Source organism: Apodemus sylvaticus, chromosome 10, assembly GCF_947179515.1.
Source record: "Apodemus sylvaticus chromosome 10, mApoSyl1.1, whole genome shotgun sequence".
NCBI classification, from domain to species: Eukaryota; Metazoa; Chordata; class Mammalia; order Rodentia; family Muridae; genus Apodemus; species Apodemus sylvaticus.
In genome coordinates, this window is record NC_067481.1 from 91,381,393 (window position 1) to 91,400,122 (window position 18,730).

Genomic DNA, 18,730 nt, shown 5'->3' on the forward strand with positions numbered 1-18,730 from the left:
ACAGGCACCTAGAGATGCATGCTAACCTGGTTTCCCTTTTCTGCTCCATTTTCCTAAGTCTGGAACAGCTTTGTTGATGGTTGAAGTTCCCAGCCTGTTGGCTTTCATGTTCTATTCTTCAATACACAAAGTGAGGTGATGGGGCGCAGTCTGAGGCAGAGTACGACACAGCTCCCAGGGTGCGACACACTGTCCCCTGGATGGAGAGGAAGCCAAGTGTGCCTGTGTTCATTTTCCGTCACCTCCTCTACTGGAAAGTAATTCCCACTAGACAAAGGCACATCTTCCTTCCTGGTGGATTCCTGCACATAGCGTCTGGCTCCCAATAGGAGATGAGTAACATTTACGACTTTGTGAATGATTCAAAGAGTGAATGAATGAATAAATGAATGAGGAAGAACATAAGCGTTCAGAACAGCAGGTAGATGAGGGATTCCCTAAAGTCTGTCTCATTGTAAAGGCAGAACCAATCCCTCCAAGTGCCCTCACATTTCATACAACCTTCAGTGCATGGTGGTGGCACATAGCTGCCCTCTTCCCATCAAGCCTTTGTCCTCTGTTCTAGAATTAGCCTGTATTATTCATAAGGAAATGGACAGAGCTGTAGTCTTTGGCCTCAAGCCACCAGTTTTTCAGAAGCTGAGAGGGAAGCAGCACCCACAGAAGCTCAGTGAGCAGCTTCTCCTGGGAGGATAGAAAATACAGCCTAAGTCTCTAATGACCCCACGAAGTCAGAAGTTTAAAATGCTATCTCGCTCCAAAGAAGCTCTAACTCCAGCCTTCTAAGGATCCCTAAACACTTCATATTCCAGAGCACGTTCTTTGTGCTCTTTGTTAGAAACTAGGTAAAAGGTCGCATTTAAGAGCCTGCCCTTTGCTAAGAGTTAGGCAAAAGGGCCTTGAATAGGTGATCCTGGCCCCGTAAGGTAACTGGAAATGAGCTAATTATCTGCTTATCTAACTTCTGTAAACTGCTTACACCATTACCCCCATCCAGGAGTTCACACAGCTATAGACCTCCAAGAAAGTAGGAAACTAATTGGTCCACAGAGCGCAGGCTCCGATAATTTAAACTGATTGGCCTAAAAACTATGGAGTGGTACAAATTGATTGGCTTGCACTTTGCAGGCTCTCGATGCTAAGGAATGATTGGTTTGTGATTCGTGGGCTTTGTTGTAAACTTATAAAAGCAGTCCCAATCCTGTACTCGGGGTCCCACAGTCTTCTACCCCTGTGCGGTGTACGACTGTGGACCCCAGAGCTCTGGAATAAAAAATCCTCTTGCTATTGCATTGAGACCTGTTTCTGGAGAGTGATATGGGTGTCGCCTTCCGAGGCATGGGGCGCTGGGGTGCCCTCGTTTTTTGGGTCTTACACTCCCAGGGATGTAATCTGTGACGAGGCCCTTACCGATGTACATTGAGCTGGTGTTGGGGAAAGGCTTTGCGGGCAGGATGGAGCTCTGCAGAGCCTCCTCGTCGTTGGAGGGTGGGGGCTCATATTCAGCAACATCATCCTCCAGTGCTTCTTCCTCCTCATTAGGGGACTCATAGTCACCATCGTCCTCTCCATCTGGATCATCGTTGGGACTTTCATAGTCATCTTCCTGTCAACACAGTGGAGGAACAGCACAGCTTGTACAGGTGTCATAGGGCAACATTTTACAGTATGGTCTATGAGCTCTCTGCCCAAGACCCGCCAGCATCCTCCAGCCAGATCTGTCGGTGATGGCCTCCAGAGACTGGAAACCCATGCTTTGGGGACAGGATTGGAGACTAGCATCTGGCTGAGCATGGGAAGACTCAGGAGGAGTTTTGGCAGGGCTCCAGCTGCTGAAGCACAGCCACATCTGGAGAAACTGGCTCTCTTGTTCCTTTGGTATAAAATAAATCTGTTGCATTCCTTTGTTTTCCCATTAAAAAAAAAGAAAAGACTTTACCAAAAACCATTTTCTTTCAAATGAAGCGCTTTCATTTACTGGAATCCCAATAGGACAAGGGCCTCTCCATGTATGGTTTTTAAAAGACCTAGAGGTGGCCACTTATAGAAAGACCACTTAGACTGGGGATTAGACAGCCTGGGACTGAGATCTGCCTCTACCTGATAAAGTGTTTTGTACAAGACACATCCCTCCAGCTCTCTCTTCCATCACAGAATTCTCAGCCCCTGTCTAGCTTTGCATGTGGTGGTCATGTGTAGTTTGATAAAAGAAGATGCATAGTCCATTGGACTCTGAAAGGTGTCGACACTGTGCCCCTTCCTGTAAAATTGGTATGGGAGCCTTTCTGGTGTTAACCCTTCATTCTGTAATGCTTTCTCCTCTATGTTACCAATGGTGACTTAACTCCATGAGAAAAGTTACAGTAGCATAGATTTCTAAGAAAGATAGTAGAAAGGAACGGATTACTATTAGGTATGGTAATGGTGATAAATGGTGTGGCCAGTAATTTACAGCCCACCTCTGTATTCATCAGGGAGCCCACTCATTCGTTCACTGACCATGGCAGCTTCTATGCTATAGAGGCAGAGCTGAGTAGTAGAGAGAGAAACCTTTGGGCTTCCAAAGCTGGCAGTATTTATTTTGGCCCTTTCCTGGGCCCTAAAATGGGATGTTTCAATGCCTTGGTGGTGGCAGGAGCTTGCTCCTTTTCTAGCATTAAGATCAATGTAAAGCCACTCCGGCCATCGATGTAAGGGTGATTTAGTCCAAGCCATACTCACAAAGGATGACCAGCCACCATCGTCTTCTTCATGGATTTCTGCAAAGGCGATAACACACCATCAGCACCCCATAGTGGCTCAGAGCAGTTCTCCCTCCCACTGTCCCTCACAGGCCTTCATTCCTCCTTCTTCATGAGTGGGGCCATCAACTGCTGTGTTGAGTACAATTTATCACACAAGAATTCATGTTAAATCCTAATCTAATAGTATTGAGGGATAATGGGATCATTAAGAGATAATTAGGTCAAACGGATCTCATGAATTAACATCTTTCTCCAAAGACTTGGGTCTCTGAACTTGGGTCTTTCCAGATTGGAGTAGATGTCACATCAGGACTTTGTGAGAGTAGATAACCTATTACAAGGACACTCCTGTTATTTCAGTCACTTGAACACATGCCCCTCACTATTCTCATGTTTTCCTATGTGGTGCTATTTATAATTCAATCTTAGCCAGAACTTGAACTGATGGTAGTAGCAGTTGAATTGATGGTCTTAGACCTCTAGACCTCTGAAATTAATAAACCTCTTCCCTTTAAACCAGCTTTAGGAGCAATGCTATAGCAACAGAAAACATACCAAGATAGCAGGTTACTATTGGCCATAGCATTTGTACCTGAAGCGTTCATCCTACCAGAGAGCAGCACTGGCACCTAATCTTTCTTGTCTTTATATAAAAGTCAACAAGGGTTGTCTTCACAGAATAAGACATGGGGCCTTATTTGTGTGGTATCAGGACTAGGAGGGAACAAAGGACCCAAATCTAGATGTTTTGTGCAATTGAGCAAGAGAGACTGCCTGAAAAACTCAGACACTGGACCAGATGAGGTGCTCAAAGCCGAGTCTCTGCAGTGTGCCTCTAGAGTGACATCCTTCCTCCTCTCAGTGGGAACCCAAACCCTTCCATGCCAAAGACCTGAGGGATGAGCTAATGCGTTGGGTCCCGTGTACACAGCACTCAAGAAGGCCAGAACTGAAGCACACATCACCTCCTAAGGCAATTATCTCTCAGCCCAGGTACCTTTACCTGTCTCCTCAGGAAACCGTTGAACCTGGGGTCTGCAAAAACAAAGAACATCTCAGTAGCCTGTCAATCTAAGGGCATCTCCTTTCCCCAGTCTAACCCTTGGCACCAATAGGGATTATGTCTCAATACCCAAGGCTTGTGCTCTTGTTGCTTCGCAACCAGAGTTTGGCTGCCTTTCCCCAACCCCCAGGCCACCCCTCAGCTTCTAGAGACCACCAAAGTCTCAATGGTGTCACAGAAAGAAGCTTGTGACTGTTTAAAGATATAGGAACTATTCCCTTGATTCCTGGACCTGGGGGCAAAATGTTCATCAGGGAGAGGGAACTCCCTCCCCGACCTTGGGCACTCTTTTCCTGAGCCCTGGGACAGAGAAGGTCACAAGTGAGACAGTTGGGGCAAAACAAGTGTTGCAAATTCTTTTAAAGGCTCAACCAGGATTTTAATTCTTGAGTTCCCCCACAGAGGCGCCTAGGCCAGAGCTGCCCACTCACTTGCGTGTGAAAATGCTCCTTCTCTCTTCGTTCTTGTTGATATCTTGACTCAACTTACTGAGAAGCCTGAAAGATAAAGACACACATGAAGAGAGAAGGCAGTCTCCTCCTGGACTCCCCCTCCCTGACACATGGTCTCTACATTCATAGGCTCAGCTTGACCAGTCTTCTTTTATGTCTATCCTCCCCAAACTAGTCTCACACCCAGCTAAAAGTTGCCACCTCTTTTTTCAGGACCTGACCCAATACCAATCATTTCTCTTGCTCCCATGAAACCCTCTGTCACATCTGACCTATGTCTACTGAGCTCTCCTGAAAACATGGTGAGTTTACCCCTGCCTCCTCACTGCTCTGAAGATCTGGTCTCCTAAGATCTCCACACTGGAATTGTATCAGCCACTGTTCTGTGGTTGTTCTCAAGTTACAGCTCACACATCACAACCACTGTGGTCTCCTGAGCATTCGTTGATCATTCTTGTGTGGATTGCTTGCTTACAGTCATGATTAAACCATCTGCTAGACCCAGAGGCTCAGCTGCCCATGTGTATTTTTTATTGCAACCTCCAATGGGCTGCTATTCATCCTGCCCCCCCCCCGGCCCCCACACACACATGCACATTGTCCCTCTTTGTATCTACTTAGTAATATGGTGTGATGGTCAGTCTTGCTTATTCGATTGGGAGACACCTGGGAAATTAGGACATCACAATTCCTATGTCTGTGAGAGTATTTCCAGAGATGAGCAGATCATGAGAGCTTTAAAGAAAGCAACAGCTTACCTCATATGAGGCAGGACAGAGAAACAAGGCAAGTTATGGAGATGTAGGAAAGAAACCCCTCACCCATGAGCTGTATCAAAGACTCTTGCCAGCTTAAAGTCAAGAAGTCAAGCACAGTTGACATTTACTGCAAAGACATTCAGAGACATTCTATAGAGAAACGTTTTAATGAGAATATTAAGATAGTAACAAGTCATGCTTAAGACCTATGTGTGTACCACCTTTCTCCTGTCCCAACTGAAAGCCTGCCATTTTCTAAGAATCTCACTAGAAGTTCCACTGGCAGTGAAAGGCATGCCTCTGTCCTTGCAGTCTTGTGGCTCATGGTTTATTTTTGTAATATCGTAATCATATGGTGCCATCCTATAATTTCACTTATCAAAAAGCGACAGATGGGGAGGGAGGGAATTGTCTGCTCTTAGTCATTATAAGTTGAGAGCAGCCAAGCAGGACTTATGGGGATGGCTGACATACTTAAGAGCTACCATGCTTGAAGAAGCCCATGCCACCCTCTCTGGGCATCTGTTTCTAGTAACCACATGTATTTAAATCTATGCTAAATATTTTTTAGATATTTAGTAAACACCAACTCTGCTTCACACTGGCTCATCTTGAAATTCTTTTCTGTAGTGAAGTCAAAGATGGCTTCACATGAGTGGAGGTCTCTGAAGGATAAGGGGACACTTCAGGCCACTGGAGGCTGAAGTAGTTTGTGTTGTGTGCCACATAGCCACAGACACATATATGCATTCAGATTTTGCCCAGATGGTTGGGAGGAAGTAGAACTACAGGAGTGAGGGCCGAATTGGAAGACATTAGTTTCTAGATGTGTGCACCTGAGGAGGATTTTATGCCCAATCTCTCTTGCCTCTTTCTGCATTCCAGCTCCCTTGCAGTGAGTGAATGGTGATGCTTCTCCATACCCTTTCACACTGATTCTCTGCCTCACCACAGGCCCAGAAGCCAGCTAAAGCCAACGAACCAAAGCCAATACAACCAATTCTTTAAGTTGCATTGCTCAGGAGTTACGTCACAGTGGTGAATAACTAAATCACCCACACGAGCTTTTACAGAAAAGCATTCCCTATAAAGGTACATTTTGCCAAGGGAGATCTGCTGGAAGTACCCTACCCCTGACCCCCAAGTTCAGGCAAAATAACTAACTATACCATGTGCTCAGGTGCATCCATTGAGAACCAGCAAATCCCCCAAAACCAGCCCAAGAAGAGCCTTGGCTCCCAAGATGTATCCCAAGCAGGCCCTAACAACCCTCAAAGCTTTAGAACAGGAAACTCCACACTCCAGACTCCAGGAGTAAGAGAAGGAGCCTCAGAGCTCATCCTAATTATATTTTGTAGAAGGCCACAGGGGCTCAGACAAAAGGAGGGATATCGTAGTTAGCGACGAGGGCCACCTGTCTCCATAGCACACACACCAGGCCATCCTCTCTAGCTTCCAACTCAGTATCCTTTCAAGGTACCACACCCTTGTGCAATTCTCTCTGCATTGTCCTCTTCCTGGGAGAAGCCTCTTCCTAGGTGTGAAAGTTACACTTAATCTGCGTCCCTTCTGCTGGTTGGTAGCTCATGGAAACAAGTTTGTCTAGTGAAAACTGGCTAGATTAGCAAAGGCAGTCCGTAATAATCCTAACATTTCTATTCCTTTCTCAGCTCCTAACTCACTGCTCAGGCCCCTCCGACCTCATATGAGTGACAAGGCAGATGAACCTGAGCAGCCTAGTGACTCAAGAGAACAGGCAAATAAGGCAGTGGTAAGCCCTCCATAGTGATGCCATTGTTGGAACTTTAGACTTGAATCACCATCTATAGCATAGCTTCTCAACCTAATGGCTGAGATCCCTTTGAGTGGTGGGATGACCTTTTCACAGGGGCTGCCTAAGGCCATTGGAAAGCCCAGACATTTACATGACAACTCATAACAGCAGCAAAATTAAAGTTATGAATTAGCAACAAACATAAGGTTATGGCTAGGGTCACAACAACATGAGGAACTGTGTTAAAGGGTCACAGCATTAGAAAGGTTGAGAACCGCAGCTCTAGAGGGAGAAGCGCTTGAAAGCTGGGGTGGGGTGGGGTAAGGTGGGATGGTGGGAGGGTGTGAAGGTGGGAAGGTGGGAGGTGTAGGGGGTACTTTCTAGTGTCCTCTAAACACAGCGTGAGGATGTGTGTGACATAATTATAGCCACATGTGACCTGGCAGTGTTGTTTAGAGCAGAGAGCAGGCAGGCTGAAGGTCTCCTATATGATGGTTAGAGGAATGTCTGTTCTGCATCCTGCCACAAGGGGGGGGGCAGCAGCTGCAGAAGCCACTCCTGTCCTGTCACCTGCTTACTTTAATACATGCACTGAAGTCCTTCTAAGTGCCAAGAACTCTGCTAGGAACCCAAAAGTCCATCCCAGAACAACAAAAGAAGCTGTGCTCTTGGACTGTAGAGAGAAGCACACAAGGGGTCTGGGGAAATGACTGGGTCAGTAAAGCGCTTGCTGCACTAGGCATGTGGGCCTGTGGTATGACGTTGATTGATCCCCACATATAAAATCTAGGTGTAGTACTGCACACTTGTAACCCCAGCACAGGGAAGACAGAGAAGGACAGATCCGAGAGGTTCATGCAACAGCCAACTGGGGGCCCAGTTGTAATGAAAGATTACTCTTGAAGAATGAAACCTGAGTTGACCTCTTGCCTTTACACACATATCTCACACACACACACATACACACACACACACACACACACACACACACACACACACGCACGCACGCACGCACATACATATCACACACACACATATCACATACACACGCACATACATATCACACACACACACATATCACACACACATCTACATGCATATACACACAGAAAAAATATAAGAGAAAGCCAGATAAAGTGTGTATGTGTGTGTGTGAGAGAGAGAGGGGGGGGTTGGGGGAGACAGACAGACACAGACACAGACAGAGAAAGAGCAAATAATGAATGTTTATTTGAGACAGGGTCTCACTGCACACTACAGGCTGGCTTGAAATTCGCAGTCTTCCTGTTTCAGCCTCCTGAGGGCTGAGATGAAAGGTGCACATTACCACCTAGTTAACAATGAAAGTAAGAGGGTGTCATGTCTGCTCGTGTGATGGTGGGAGGAGCTTGGACAGTAGGATAGTGGGCTTACACTTTAAAACCACCAGCACTCAGCAAGTAGGTACCATTTGCTCAAGGGCCTGGGCGGGGTGGGGGGGGGAAGAACTCAATTCTCCCACCCCACAGAGCTTAGCCAGGCTTTAACCGGCTGCCACATGCCATGTCACTCTGGCATGGACTATTTAAAATGTCTCCTACTCTCACCAGTATCTCTAACAGCCAGGCTGGGGTTGCTGGGCCGCTAACTGGAAAGGAAGGAAATGCTAAACCACAGGCCCCAGGCAGAGCAGCAAAGAGCTGAGAAAGAGCAGGAAGGTGCAGTCTGCAGCAGGCAGCAAACCTTGGGCCTCCCGTGGCTGAGAAGGGCTTCTGAGAACCCTTTCTAAACTGCAGGGACCCCCACCCTCGCTGGGGGTAGGCTATTGAGTGGCTTTGCTTGCCAGAGGGCAGGGGAGTGGCTGTCAGCTTTCGGCAGACCTCACAAGCTGCACCCCACCCCCCAGTGGATCAAATGACAGTGAATGGCTGAGATGACACAGCCTCTCTCTCTCTCTCTCTCTCTCTCTCTCTCTCTCTCTCTCTCTCTCTCTCTCTCTCTCTGCAAACCACCAGCTCACACTCTCCAACCTGAGAAGGAGGAAGAGACAGCTGGGGAGCCATGCAGTAGTTCCTTCTGCTTTCCCTCATCTGAGGGTGGTGCTGGCCCTGGGAAGAAACTGAGTCTCTCCAAGGAAGTCAAACCATTGCAAGGGGGTGGCATCAGATAATGGCCTAGGTCCCGCCAAAAAGCATCTGTAATTCACTGCGTGACTGAGCAAGACTTCATCTTTGTAGTCTGTCTCTCCCAGTGATACACAAGGAACAGAAACCTCAGGCCTGAGATTCTGACTATAATGTCCTATTCCAAGGCCAGCATTCTCATTATGTCTTCAGGAAATCATCTTCCATGCAAATGTTGAAGGTTTTTGCTTATGTGTTAGTTAGTTTTAATCTTTGTCATAAGTAGGTTACATCTGACAACTTGACTTCCTACGCATCAGGATCACCTATGTGCCTGTCACATAGGTTCCCAGGCCTTTCCCAGGATCCACAGAATCCCACAGTGGGTGTGGAGGAACTCCCACAAGCCTGAGGCAGTTCTAAGTCTTGCAGAGTGACACCTATCACTCTTGATTCCAATGGGAATGTTATTCATAAAAAAAGAAGAGAAAAGGAGGAAAGAAGAGAAGGAAGTTTGTAATTACAAAGGGAGTAAGGTTGGAGAGTGGGGTGAAAGAGACCACAGGGCCTCATCAATCTGAATCTGCCCCCACATCTGTCTTCCCAATAGTCCAATCCAGCATCAATTTTACTAACTGTATTCCACTTGTGAGCCTTGAGCCAAATGTGCTGATCACTCAAGAAGAAAGAAATGCAAAGGGAAGAGAGATAAAGCACAAGTGAGAGAGAGAGACAGACAGAGACAGAGACAGACAGAAACAGAGACAGAAACAGAGACAAAGAAACAGAGCGTGCATGAGAGCATACAGAGTTGTCTAATGCAAATTCAAAATTTGCTGCCTCAGTTGCACCATATGTATCTGTCTAGTAGCCAATGAGTGTGAAGAGAAGGCTATTTTTTGTCATAGCTTGACCAGTAAAAGTGCTTCGTACTCCCATTTTGGTTGGCATGCTCCCTTGAAAGACTATCTTGCCCGGAGCACTCTCCAATATGCCATACTCCAAGGCCCAGGACAGGGTAGACACATGCACCTGCCTGGAGCGGCACTCAGACTTGTCAGGGTGTCTTCTCCATCTCTGGCTTCAGCCCTCCTCCAAAAACTCCAACACCATCATGGCCTCTGCTTCCAATTTTATCCTTCTCTAAGGAAACCAAGAGCTCTCTACCTTAAAATATCCTTTTTGAACCAAGAGGCAGACCTTCCAAATCCTTCTTTAGCCAGAGAAGAGTCACATATCTGTCTAATGATTCAGGAAGAACCTTTCATGGCTTCTCAGATCTCAGGGGAATACCACATAGATGAAAAAAAATCTCAGAAAGCAACCCGACCCCTGACTCTCTAGATGAGCTTCGTGGCTAGTTTACCTGGACCTCCCAGCCATTTGAGTGGCAAGCACGTGTAACTAGCTCTGTCTGTGAAACTCTTGGCAACTGAGAGTCAGTGTCCACGTGCATCTGAGTCCTTAAGTAGAGCTTCCTGAACTTACATTAGAAGAAAAGAACCGGTAGTTGAGATGCAGCCCCCTCACTGGGAAGGATGGTTAAGGGGCTGGGCACTTGGACTGGGATTAGCATGCTGGGGTGGGGGGTCAATTTAATAATTGCTTCTGTGTTGCTGGGGGCTGATTATTTGCTTGTAGGTAAACAATGCTCTTTCCTTTTCTGAGGATCCCCCTCTGCTCCTTCCTCCATGTCTTCTCTTCTTTGGTTATAGAGATAAGCACTCTGCAGATGAGATAGGAAGCAGTCTCTAACAGGAAGCGTGCAGCTTATCAGGATCGACACGTGAACAGTTGGCTCTGTACTGCTCCCCTGCTGGATGCAGGGGATGGGTATGTGATGGATACAGTGAATGTTAATGATGGGTGTCAGCTCACACCTATCTGCTGTCTGCACCACCCATACTAATGCCCCATCTCACCATTCTCAGCTTCACCATGACGCGCAGCCTAGGCTCTGTGAAGGGAACCAGCATAATTTTCTCTAAGATCCCCTCATCATTAAAATATTGAGGGTGTCTGTCTTAATACTAACCATATCCTGAGAGAATGACTGTATTTGCAGAAAGAGAATTTCATTACAGAATCAATCTTTGTAATAAAATCTGCTTAACTTTGTTTTCCTTACAAAATAATACACAGTTCATTTTGTGTTGGTGTCCTGCACCCAGGGCATGGGACCTGCCCTGAACTGTGGTTAATACACCCAGTGAGACTCCCTTGAAGAAGACTGCGTTCTGTGTTGCTGTCAACTGCAGATAGTTTTCAGGCTCGGGTGGGGGAACCTGTGTCTACTTTCTCTATTCAGTGCTGGGACCCTGTTTGGCTTGAACTTCTGCAGGATTTGAGCATGCTGCCGTAGCCTCTGCGGGTCCTTATGCGTACCGACCCTCTTGTATCTGGAAGACACTGTTTCCTGGGAGTCAAGGAATGCTTGAAGTCACCTTTGGCTCTTATAATCTTCTCACTCCCTTTCCTAAATAGCTCTCTGATCCCTGGGGGAAGTGGTTGGATGAAAACCAAGTATGCCAAAGTCTCTCACTCTCCATACAGTGACCAGTTACAGCTCACCATTTAACTCTGGTATTTTAGGTAATTGGGAAGGACACAGAACTATCTAGAGATCCTATTTTGCTTTTGTATTTGTCTGAAATCTCTTTTTGCCCTTAAGGACAATGTTTAAGACAGATCAATCTCTGTATAAGACGGGGGGGGGGGGTAGTAATTATTAAACATCTATATTATAAGGACATAGTCAAGGAATTTATGTTACTTTAATCTTCTTCCTCCCTGACAACTACTAGTTTGTCCTTCTAAAGATAGGAGGCAGGAGGCAAACTCAGCTATAGAATCAATCCCTCTCACCCTGTAGACTTCCCTAGATATTATTTAAACCTCTCTTTCTAGAAAAAAAATAGTGTCCCTATGAAGGTTTTACATAAAAGATAAGCTTATACATATTCAGTGGATTTGTTTGTTTTAGTTTGTTTTATTTCCCCAATATTTCTTCTAATTTTCCCACTGACCCTTTGAGGTTAGTCCCATTATTATCCATAGTTTACAGATGAGAAACAAAGGCTCAGAGAGCCGAGACAGCGTGCCCAGAGTCCTTAGAGCCTCGTGCCAGTGTGAGGATGCTTACATCTAACTTGCTCCCACATTCTCAGCCGATTCTTTGAGTCATCTTTTATACCTCCCTGAACAGATTCGAGATGTTAGTCTTCCTTACTGTTCTCCCTGGTACATTCCCTTCATTACCTCTTACTTATAGAGGCTCACAGGGCCTTTATAAATTGTGAACTGAACATCCCAACTAGTAATAGCCTCTCTGTTTTCCTCTGACCTGCTGCACATGCTCCAGACTGACACAGGACAAGTACCAATGAACATCCTATCCCCTCTGCTCTTATAATATACTGCCTTCCAGAATGATCCGCAGTCCCTCTTTCTGTCCCTTCTCCCATTTTCCTTCCCCTCTTCCACTTTTCTTTTCTTTTTGGCAACATAAACCCAAGTTCACTTCCAACTCATTTTGTGTTGCTGAAGCTGGCCTCGAACTCCTAACCCTTCCGCTCTTATCTCCGATTACTGGGATTGCAAGCATACACTGCTATGTCTGGCTACAATTGGGCTATTATATGCTTTTCCCATTAGACTGTAATCACAGTATGTGAAAAACCTGCCTATTTTTCTTTGCAGTCCCCCATGACAAGTCTTGAGACATTGTAGGCATCTTGCTAAATAAACAAAGTATTCAAAGAGTAGTAATTTGTATAGGAATTGAGAGATGGAACTCAAATGTCCTCAAAGGACCAAATATATATTTACAGGGAAACCCTTTCTAACACGTTTGTTAGACCCAGATTAGCAGCAGGTGCCATTTCCTTCCTCCTGAGAGACATTCCCCAACAGTTGCTGTAGAGAGGGTAAGCATTTGGGATGAGCTCTTTCAGATTTTATGGGTCTGGAAAAGTCCTATTTTACCCGCACTTGCCAACTGTTGGGCATTACACACTCACTGAGCAACTACTGCACACCAAGTACAGTTCTAATGATGAGCAACTGCAGTAGACACCAGAGCACAATACCACAGCAGTCTTGGTTCCCATAGCTCCCTTTCTATCACTCTTGTTCTTTGACCAAAGGCAGAAACGTTTGGAGGCCTCCAACCATCTCAGGAATCCCACAGATAAGTAATTATTAAGACATATTGTTTCAACTGGTTTTTTTTTTTTCAGTAGCAGTAAGTATGGAAGCATGCTGGTTAAAGTTTCTGCTTTCCTTTCTGAAATAACTTGTCACTGGGCACTCATCTTGAGACTTTCTCCTTTCACTGCTTAAGGGATCTTCCAGGTGACATCGTTTCTGACAGAAGCCCCACGCTCCATCTTCATAGTCCTGCCTCAGAGTTCCATGTGCTTTCTCTTCTCTGACTTCTCCGGTGATTTTTCTCCTCACTGGTTATCTCTAGCTAGTCAGTTCTTTGGGGGGGAGAATTCAATGGTAATGCCTCACAGAGCAGCAGTCCATCTGTTTCTTGGGACTTAGGGTTTTGCGAATGCCTCCTGATTCTGAGGACTTAACTTTTATGCAACTCTGGAAATTCCTGGCTACTATTTCCACCTACATTTTATTTCTGTATCTCCTCTGCTCAGCAGGCACATCCTTTGAGAGCCTTAGTTCTGCACACTCAGCTGGTTGGAGTGGCCCCACAGTTGCCAGATGCTCTGCCCTCCTCCAGCCCTGGAGAGCAAACCCAGCAAGCGCTCCAGCCCTGAGCCATCCCCCAGCTCCCTGATGGCCTTTGGTTTCAGGATACTTTCTCCTCCCTTTGATTCTGAATCGTTTCTCTTGCTCTAGGTTCATGTTCCATGACTCATCTTGTTAGTTGCTATCAACTTGACACAAACTAGAGATACCAGAGAAGAGGGAACTTGACCTGAGAAACTGTCTCCGGGCAAGAATGTGGGGCATTTTCTTGATTGCTTATTGATGGAGGAGACCCATCACACTGAAGACAGTGGTCCGAGTTGTATAGAAAAAGTACCGAAACATGAGCCTAGGAGCAGGCCGATAGGCTATCTTTTTTGTGCCTCAGAGGTCTCTACTTTAGTTCCTGCTATGAGTTCCTCCCTTGGTTTCCTTGGGTGACAGACTGTGATCTGCCGGTTTCCCCAAATTGCTGTTGGTTATAATGTGGATGACATCAACATAGAAGTAACTAGGACACTGACATTGCAATTCTGCAAAACCTAGTTTCTGGTGAAACTTGCATCAGTTTGCCCATCGTCTCAAAGACTTTGATCTCTCAATGCTCTGCGCAGATCTGTTTGTGTTTCCTGTTCCCCTGCTTGATTTTGAACTCATGGAACCCAGCTAAAGTGCTCCTTCCCAATAGTTCCAGCTATCTGGGATAGCTATAACATGGTTTATTTTCCTCTACTGTCATATTTTCCTGTTTATTTCCTTCCTTGATACTGATTAGATGCTGCCGCACACTGTTTTTGTTTAATCATAAATACTTTTGCATACTCATTTTATTTGAGGACATAGTTAAGGTTCTTGGAAGCAGTCAGTATCACCTCTTCCTGGGTTTTAAGATTCTCTTAACTGAGCCAGAACAGGTTTTAGATCAGGCCTGACAGCTCTTCGTTTTGGAGGCAAGGCCTTTCTGTGCACTCTCCTCAGTGACTGAATCTGGGCATCCTGGTACCTAACTGGTAGAAACGGGCACCATTTTCAACCTTCTGGTTCCTGTTACCTCTCTGATTGGATAGGTTTTTAGGTCAGACACAGGTTTCCTGCTAGGCAGAGGCTGACCAACATCCTACTAGACAGGGATCCTGGGGCTATTTCCCTAACGCTTTCTATCCAGCTTCCTCCTCTCAGCACATGGTTAATGGACTCTCATCTCCTATAGTCTCAGCTCTGCCTCTCCAACTTGAGGATCCCTCAGGCTCAGTCTCTCCTGCTCTCTTTGCCCCAGGATGCAGACTGGAGACAGGGCTTTGGTGGGAACTACCTTTAAGTTGCTAAGAACGAATCCCACTTGAAGTACAGGCATCAGATTTGCCTGAGCACTGTCATAAGAGAATAGAGACCTTGAACTATACTTCCCATTCGTTTTTTAGAGAAAAAAAATCTGTGAAATCTTTGATGATTTCAAAACACAGGATGTGCAAAGCCTAAAGTCTCTGAGGGCTATGTCTGTGGCCAACAATTCTGACTCTCGTGTGCCTAACTTAAACACAAGAGCCTGGCTTATGTTTAAGTGTCACTTTACATACTCATGAAAATACATATGTATTCCTTATATAAAGTCACCACCCTTGTGCACAGGAGGTCCCCCAGCAGATCTGCCTGAAGATGTAGGTGGTAACTAAAGCCTGATATAAAATGATGATTCTGCCTACACAGGAATACTTATGATAAAGGCCAGTTTATAAACTGGACACAGTAGGAGATGAATAACAACAGTTAACAAAATAGAGCAAGTGTTAACATAGTGTAAAATAAAAGCTATGTGAATGATCTCTCTCTCTCTCTCTCTCTCTCTCTCTCTCTCCCTCCATATTTTTATTCTACTGTGTTTTCAGATGCAGTGGATCATGGGTAATGATAACCAGGGGAAGGAAGCAAAACCACAAATGAAAAGAGACTAGTATAGTAGTCCCCACGTACCTATAGCTAAGGAAATATGCCTGGTGGCCTGGTAGAACTGGGTCTTAGATTTAATCTAAACTGAATCACCCACTTGTACTTAGAAAAAATTCTAGGGGATCTAACAAAGATTGACACCTGCAACGGTGAACCGTTAAGGCTTTCACTCCTTCACTCTTCTGGGCAAAGGAGACCCAGTAGCCAGGCTAATTGTATACTCCTTGTTTAAACTTCCCTGGACTTCCTACCTCCACAAGAAATCTTCCTACTTTCTTGGGGTGCCTTCTTTTTATCATCATGTATTCTGGGGCCCTTAGAGCAAGAGAAGTGACTCTAGGGAATGCCCAAAGTATAGATGTTTCAAACCCATAACATCGAGTAGGTCCAACTCATGACTAGCTTTATATTGTTTTTCATAATATTTAGAAACATTTGAGTCAATATTTAAAAATCAAGAGAACATCTGGACTCATGTTTACAGTTATTTTTTGATCAATTTGAAGATTGGCCATCATCATCATCATCATCATCATCATCGGGTGCACAATGGCCAAATCTGATTGGCTGCTGTACTTTCGGATGGACCATGTGATACGTGATTTGCCTTAGCCAACACTACTTCCCACTGTTTCACCAGCAGTCAACCTTTGTGTTGTTTATCTTTAAAATCAGACTTTCCTATCTTTATTTTAGTGCAAAATATATTTCTCTGGAGATAACTTGCATTCAAGAATAACAAAAACAAAGACCTCAAGAGGGATTTGAGTTTGCAACCTGTCCTACTCTGTGCACTTACACTACTGCCTGGCCTCTATACTTGAGCATGTAAGGCCTTTGCCAGGACAATGAAAATCACATGACATAACATGTGTACTGCCACATCCCATCTCAGTACTCAGGCCAGACATTACTAATCGAGTTTGCCTCTTTTTCCTCAACATTCTTCTTAACACTACCCCAGTAACAGCTATTCCAAGAAGTCCATATACAGAAACAATTATCTCCATTGCCATTATTTATGGGTCCACGTTCATTTACTAACCAGGAACCAGAGGTTCTGAAATCTTAAACCAACAAGTCAATGAAGATGCTTTGAGGAGATAAAGAGATGACTCAGCAGCTAAGACCATGTACCGCTCTTACAGAGGGCCCAAGTTGCCAACACCCATATCAGCTGCCTCACAACCACCTGTAACTCCAACTCCAGGGTATCTGAGCTGCCCTTCTGGCCTACACATGTGTGTTTACTCTCACACCCACACCCACATACAAACACACAAACAAACACGTATTTTTTAAATACAACAAATCTTCTCAAAGATGCCGCAATGAAACCATAGGCTTCCTTGATTTTGGTACAGTGTTCATAGGCCCAGGCCATCCCTTCAGAAAGACAGGAAGTGAAACACACACTCTAGTGTTGAAGTTTGTGTTGGGTTAAGAAAGCATCCAACCACTAGCAGCCCTGGATCTGTTACTTCCTTCTTCTAACTCATTATGTGACTCCTCTTCCCCAGACCCTCCCATTGCCCTCAACCTCCCTACCTGTTTTACCACTAAGAATCACCCTGATATATGCCTGACTCACTTCCCCCTGAACAGGTCCTTATTTCAACCTGCTCCCATCCTGCTGGCCACCAGGAGGGTGTACTCACGGCATCCTTAGCTTAGGAAACTTCTGAATGTCATTTTCTGTCAGGTTCTGAAAAGAAGACACACAGGGCAGGCGAGTTAAAACACACAGGCAGGACCCTGATCAGGTGGGTAAGAAGGGAACGGCAGAGATCCATGATCATGGCAACACCCATAAGGTTTGCTTCTTCATAAGGGAAACCCTGAAGTAATTGGAATTTTACATGAAATTTCCTGAATGATTAACAGAAAGAACTTTAATCAACAAACATGAGGAAAATGTGTGAAACTACACAGATTTTTTTTCATGGGCAAAATTTGGCAACGTCCTCCCTTTATTTTTCCCCGTGGTTCAGAGCAGTTAGGGTCTAGTGTCACTAAAGGAGTAGGGCTGAGGTATCTTAGCAAGGCCCATCCCTCTTGAACCTGTGGTACGTTTTCTGACCAAATTCCTGTCAGGTTGCCTGAGTTACAGAGGAAGGGTGAAGGGAGCAGCCATGTACCTGGAAGGTAGAAAACCGAGAGTGATTTCAGAGTGTGGCACAATGAGTTGAAGTCAGCTCGGGGTTTTCCAGAGGGATATTGTGGAAGTAAATGAGAGGAGGATACAAGCTGGGAGAGTTGTGGAAGAGACAGGAGAAGGTGCGCATGGTCACAGCTGGACAGAAGAGGAGGATGCTGGGAAAGAAAGACTTCTAGAACATGGAAAGCAGCTGGGAGGAAAGACGGGAGATACTGAAACAGGCCTCGAGAGTTTTGCTATGTGAAATAACTTCCTCCTCTCCTTCTGGCAAAAACACTCCACCAATCCTGGGTTCATCTTTATTGGGGTTTGACTTGTGGATTTTGGAAGTGTGATGATATATGTTGAGTTCAGAAAAGGGATCCAGAGAGAAGACAGCTACAAACCAGATCCTTAGAGGGGAGGCAAGGTCTCTTGTCTCCAGACAGGGCCACTTGTCTCACAATGTCCGTTCTTTCTGTTGCCTTTATCATCAGAACTTCGATTTGGTTCAAGGCAGAAAATGTGTTTGTGCAGAACATTTAACTCCCAGGTTACCTTGGTGATGGTGGAGTCACAAGACTCACTTATGGCCAGTAAGATGTAATCTGCAGTTTACTGGATGAGACCTCCAGAATAATGGTTATTTTTCACTATTTCCTTGCAGATGGGGATGAGGACACAGTCACCAAGCAACATGAACCTTTTACTCTCTGCCTTCCCTGGCTTCCCCTGGCCTATCATATACATGCTGTACCTAGAGGTGGAGAGGCCAGCTTGGAATGATTAGTGCAACACCCCACCCCACCCCATCCCACCCCACCCCAGCCAGGTTTGCCATAGGCTGAATGGAGCCTAAGTTCAGGACTTCCTCCAGAAGTCTCTCAGTCTTAAGACTTATACATTTCTTATTACTTGAGAAAGACCACATCCCTTCCCAGTTAACCCACCAAGTACACTCCTTCTTCTCTTATACCCTTCCAAAGTCCAGATTGATTCACATTTATCACCAGAAAAAAACCTCCTTTCTCCTCAGTGTTAAA

General features: G+C 45.4%; 1 protein-coding gene across 1 annotated transcript in view; it reads right to left on the reverse strand.

Moving 5' to 3' along the window:
- Lcp2 (lymphocyte cytosolic protein 2) overlaps nt 1–18,730 on the reverse strand; it is a 47,260-nt gene that overhangs the window by 22,534 nt on the left and 5,996 nt on the right. The window contains exons 3-7 of the mRNA XM_052194016.1: nt 17,209–17,255; nt 4,239–4,304; nt 3,748–3,779; nt 2,722–2,759; nt 1,411–1,606 (exon numbers count right to left, since the gene is read on the reverse strand). Coding sequence (XP_052049976.1) covers nt 1,411–1,606; nt 2,722–2,759; nt 3,748–3,779; nt 4,239–4,304; nt 17,209–17,255 — 379 coding nt within the window. The remainder of the gene's footprint in view (nt 1–1,410; nt 1,607–2,721; nt 2,760–3,747; nt 3,780–4,238; nt 4,305–17,208; nt 17,256–18,730) is intronic.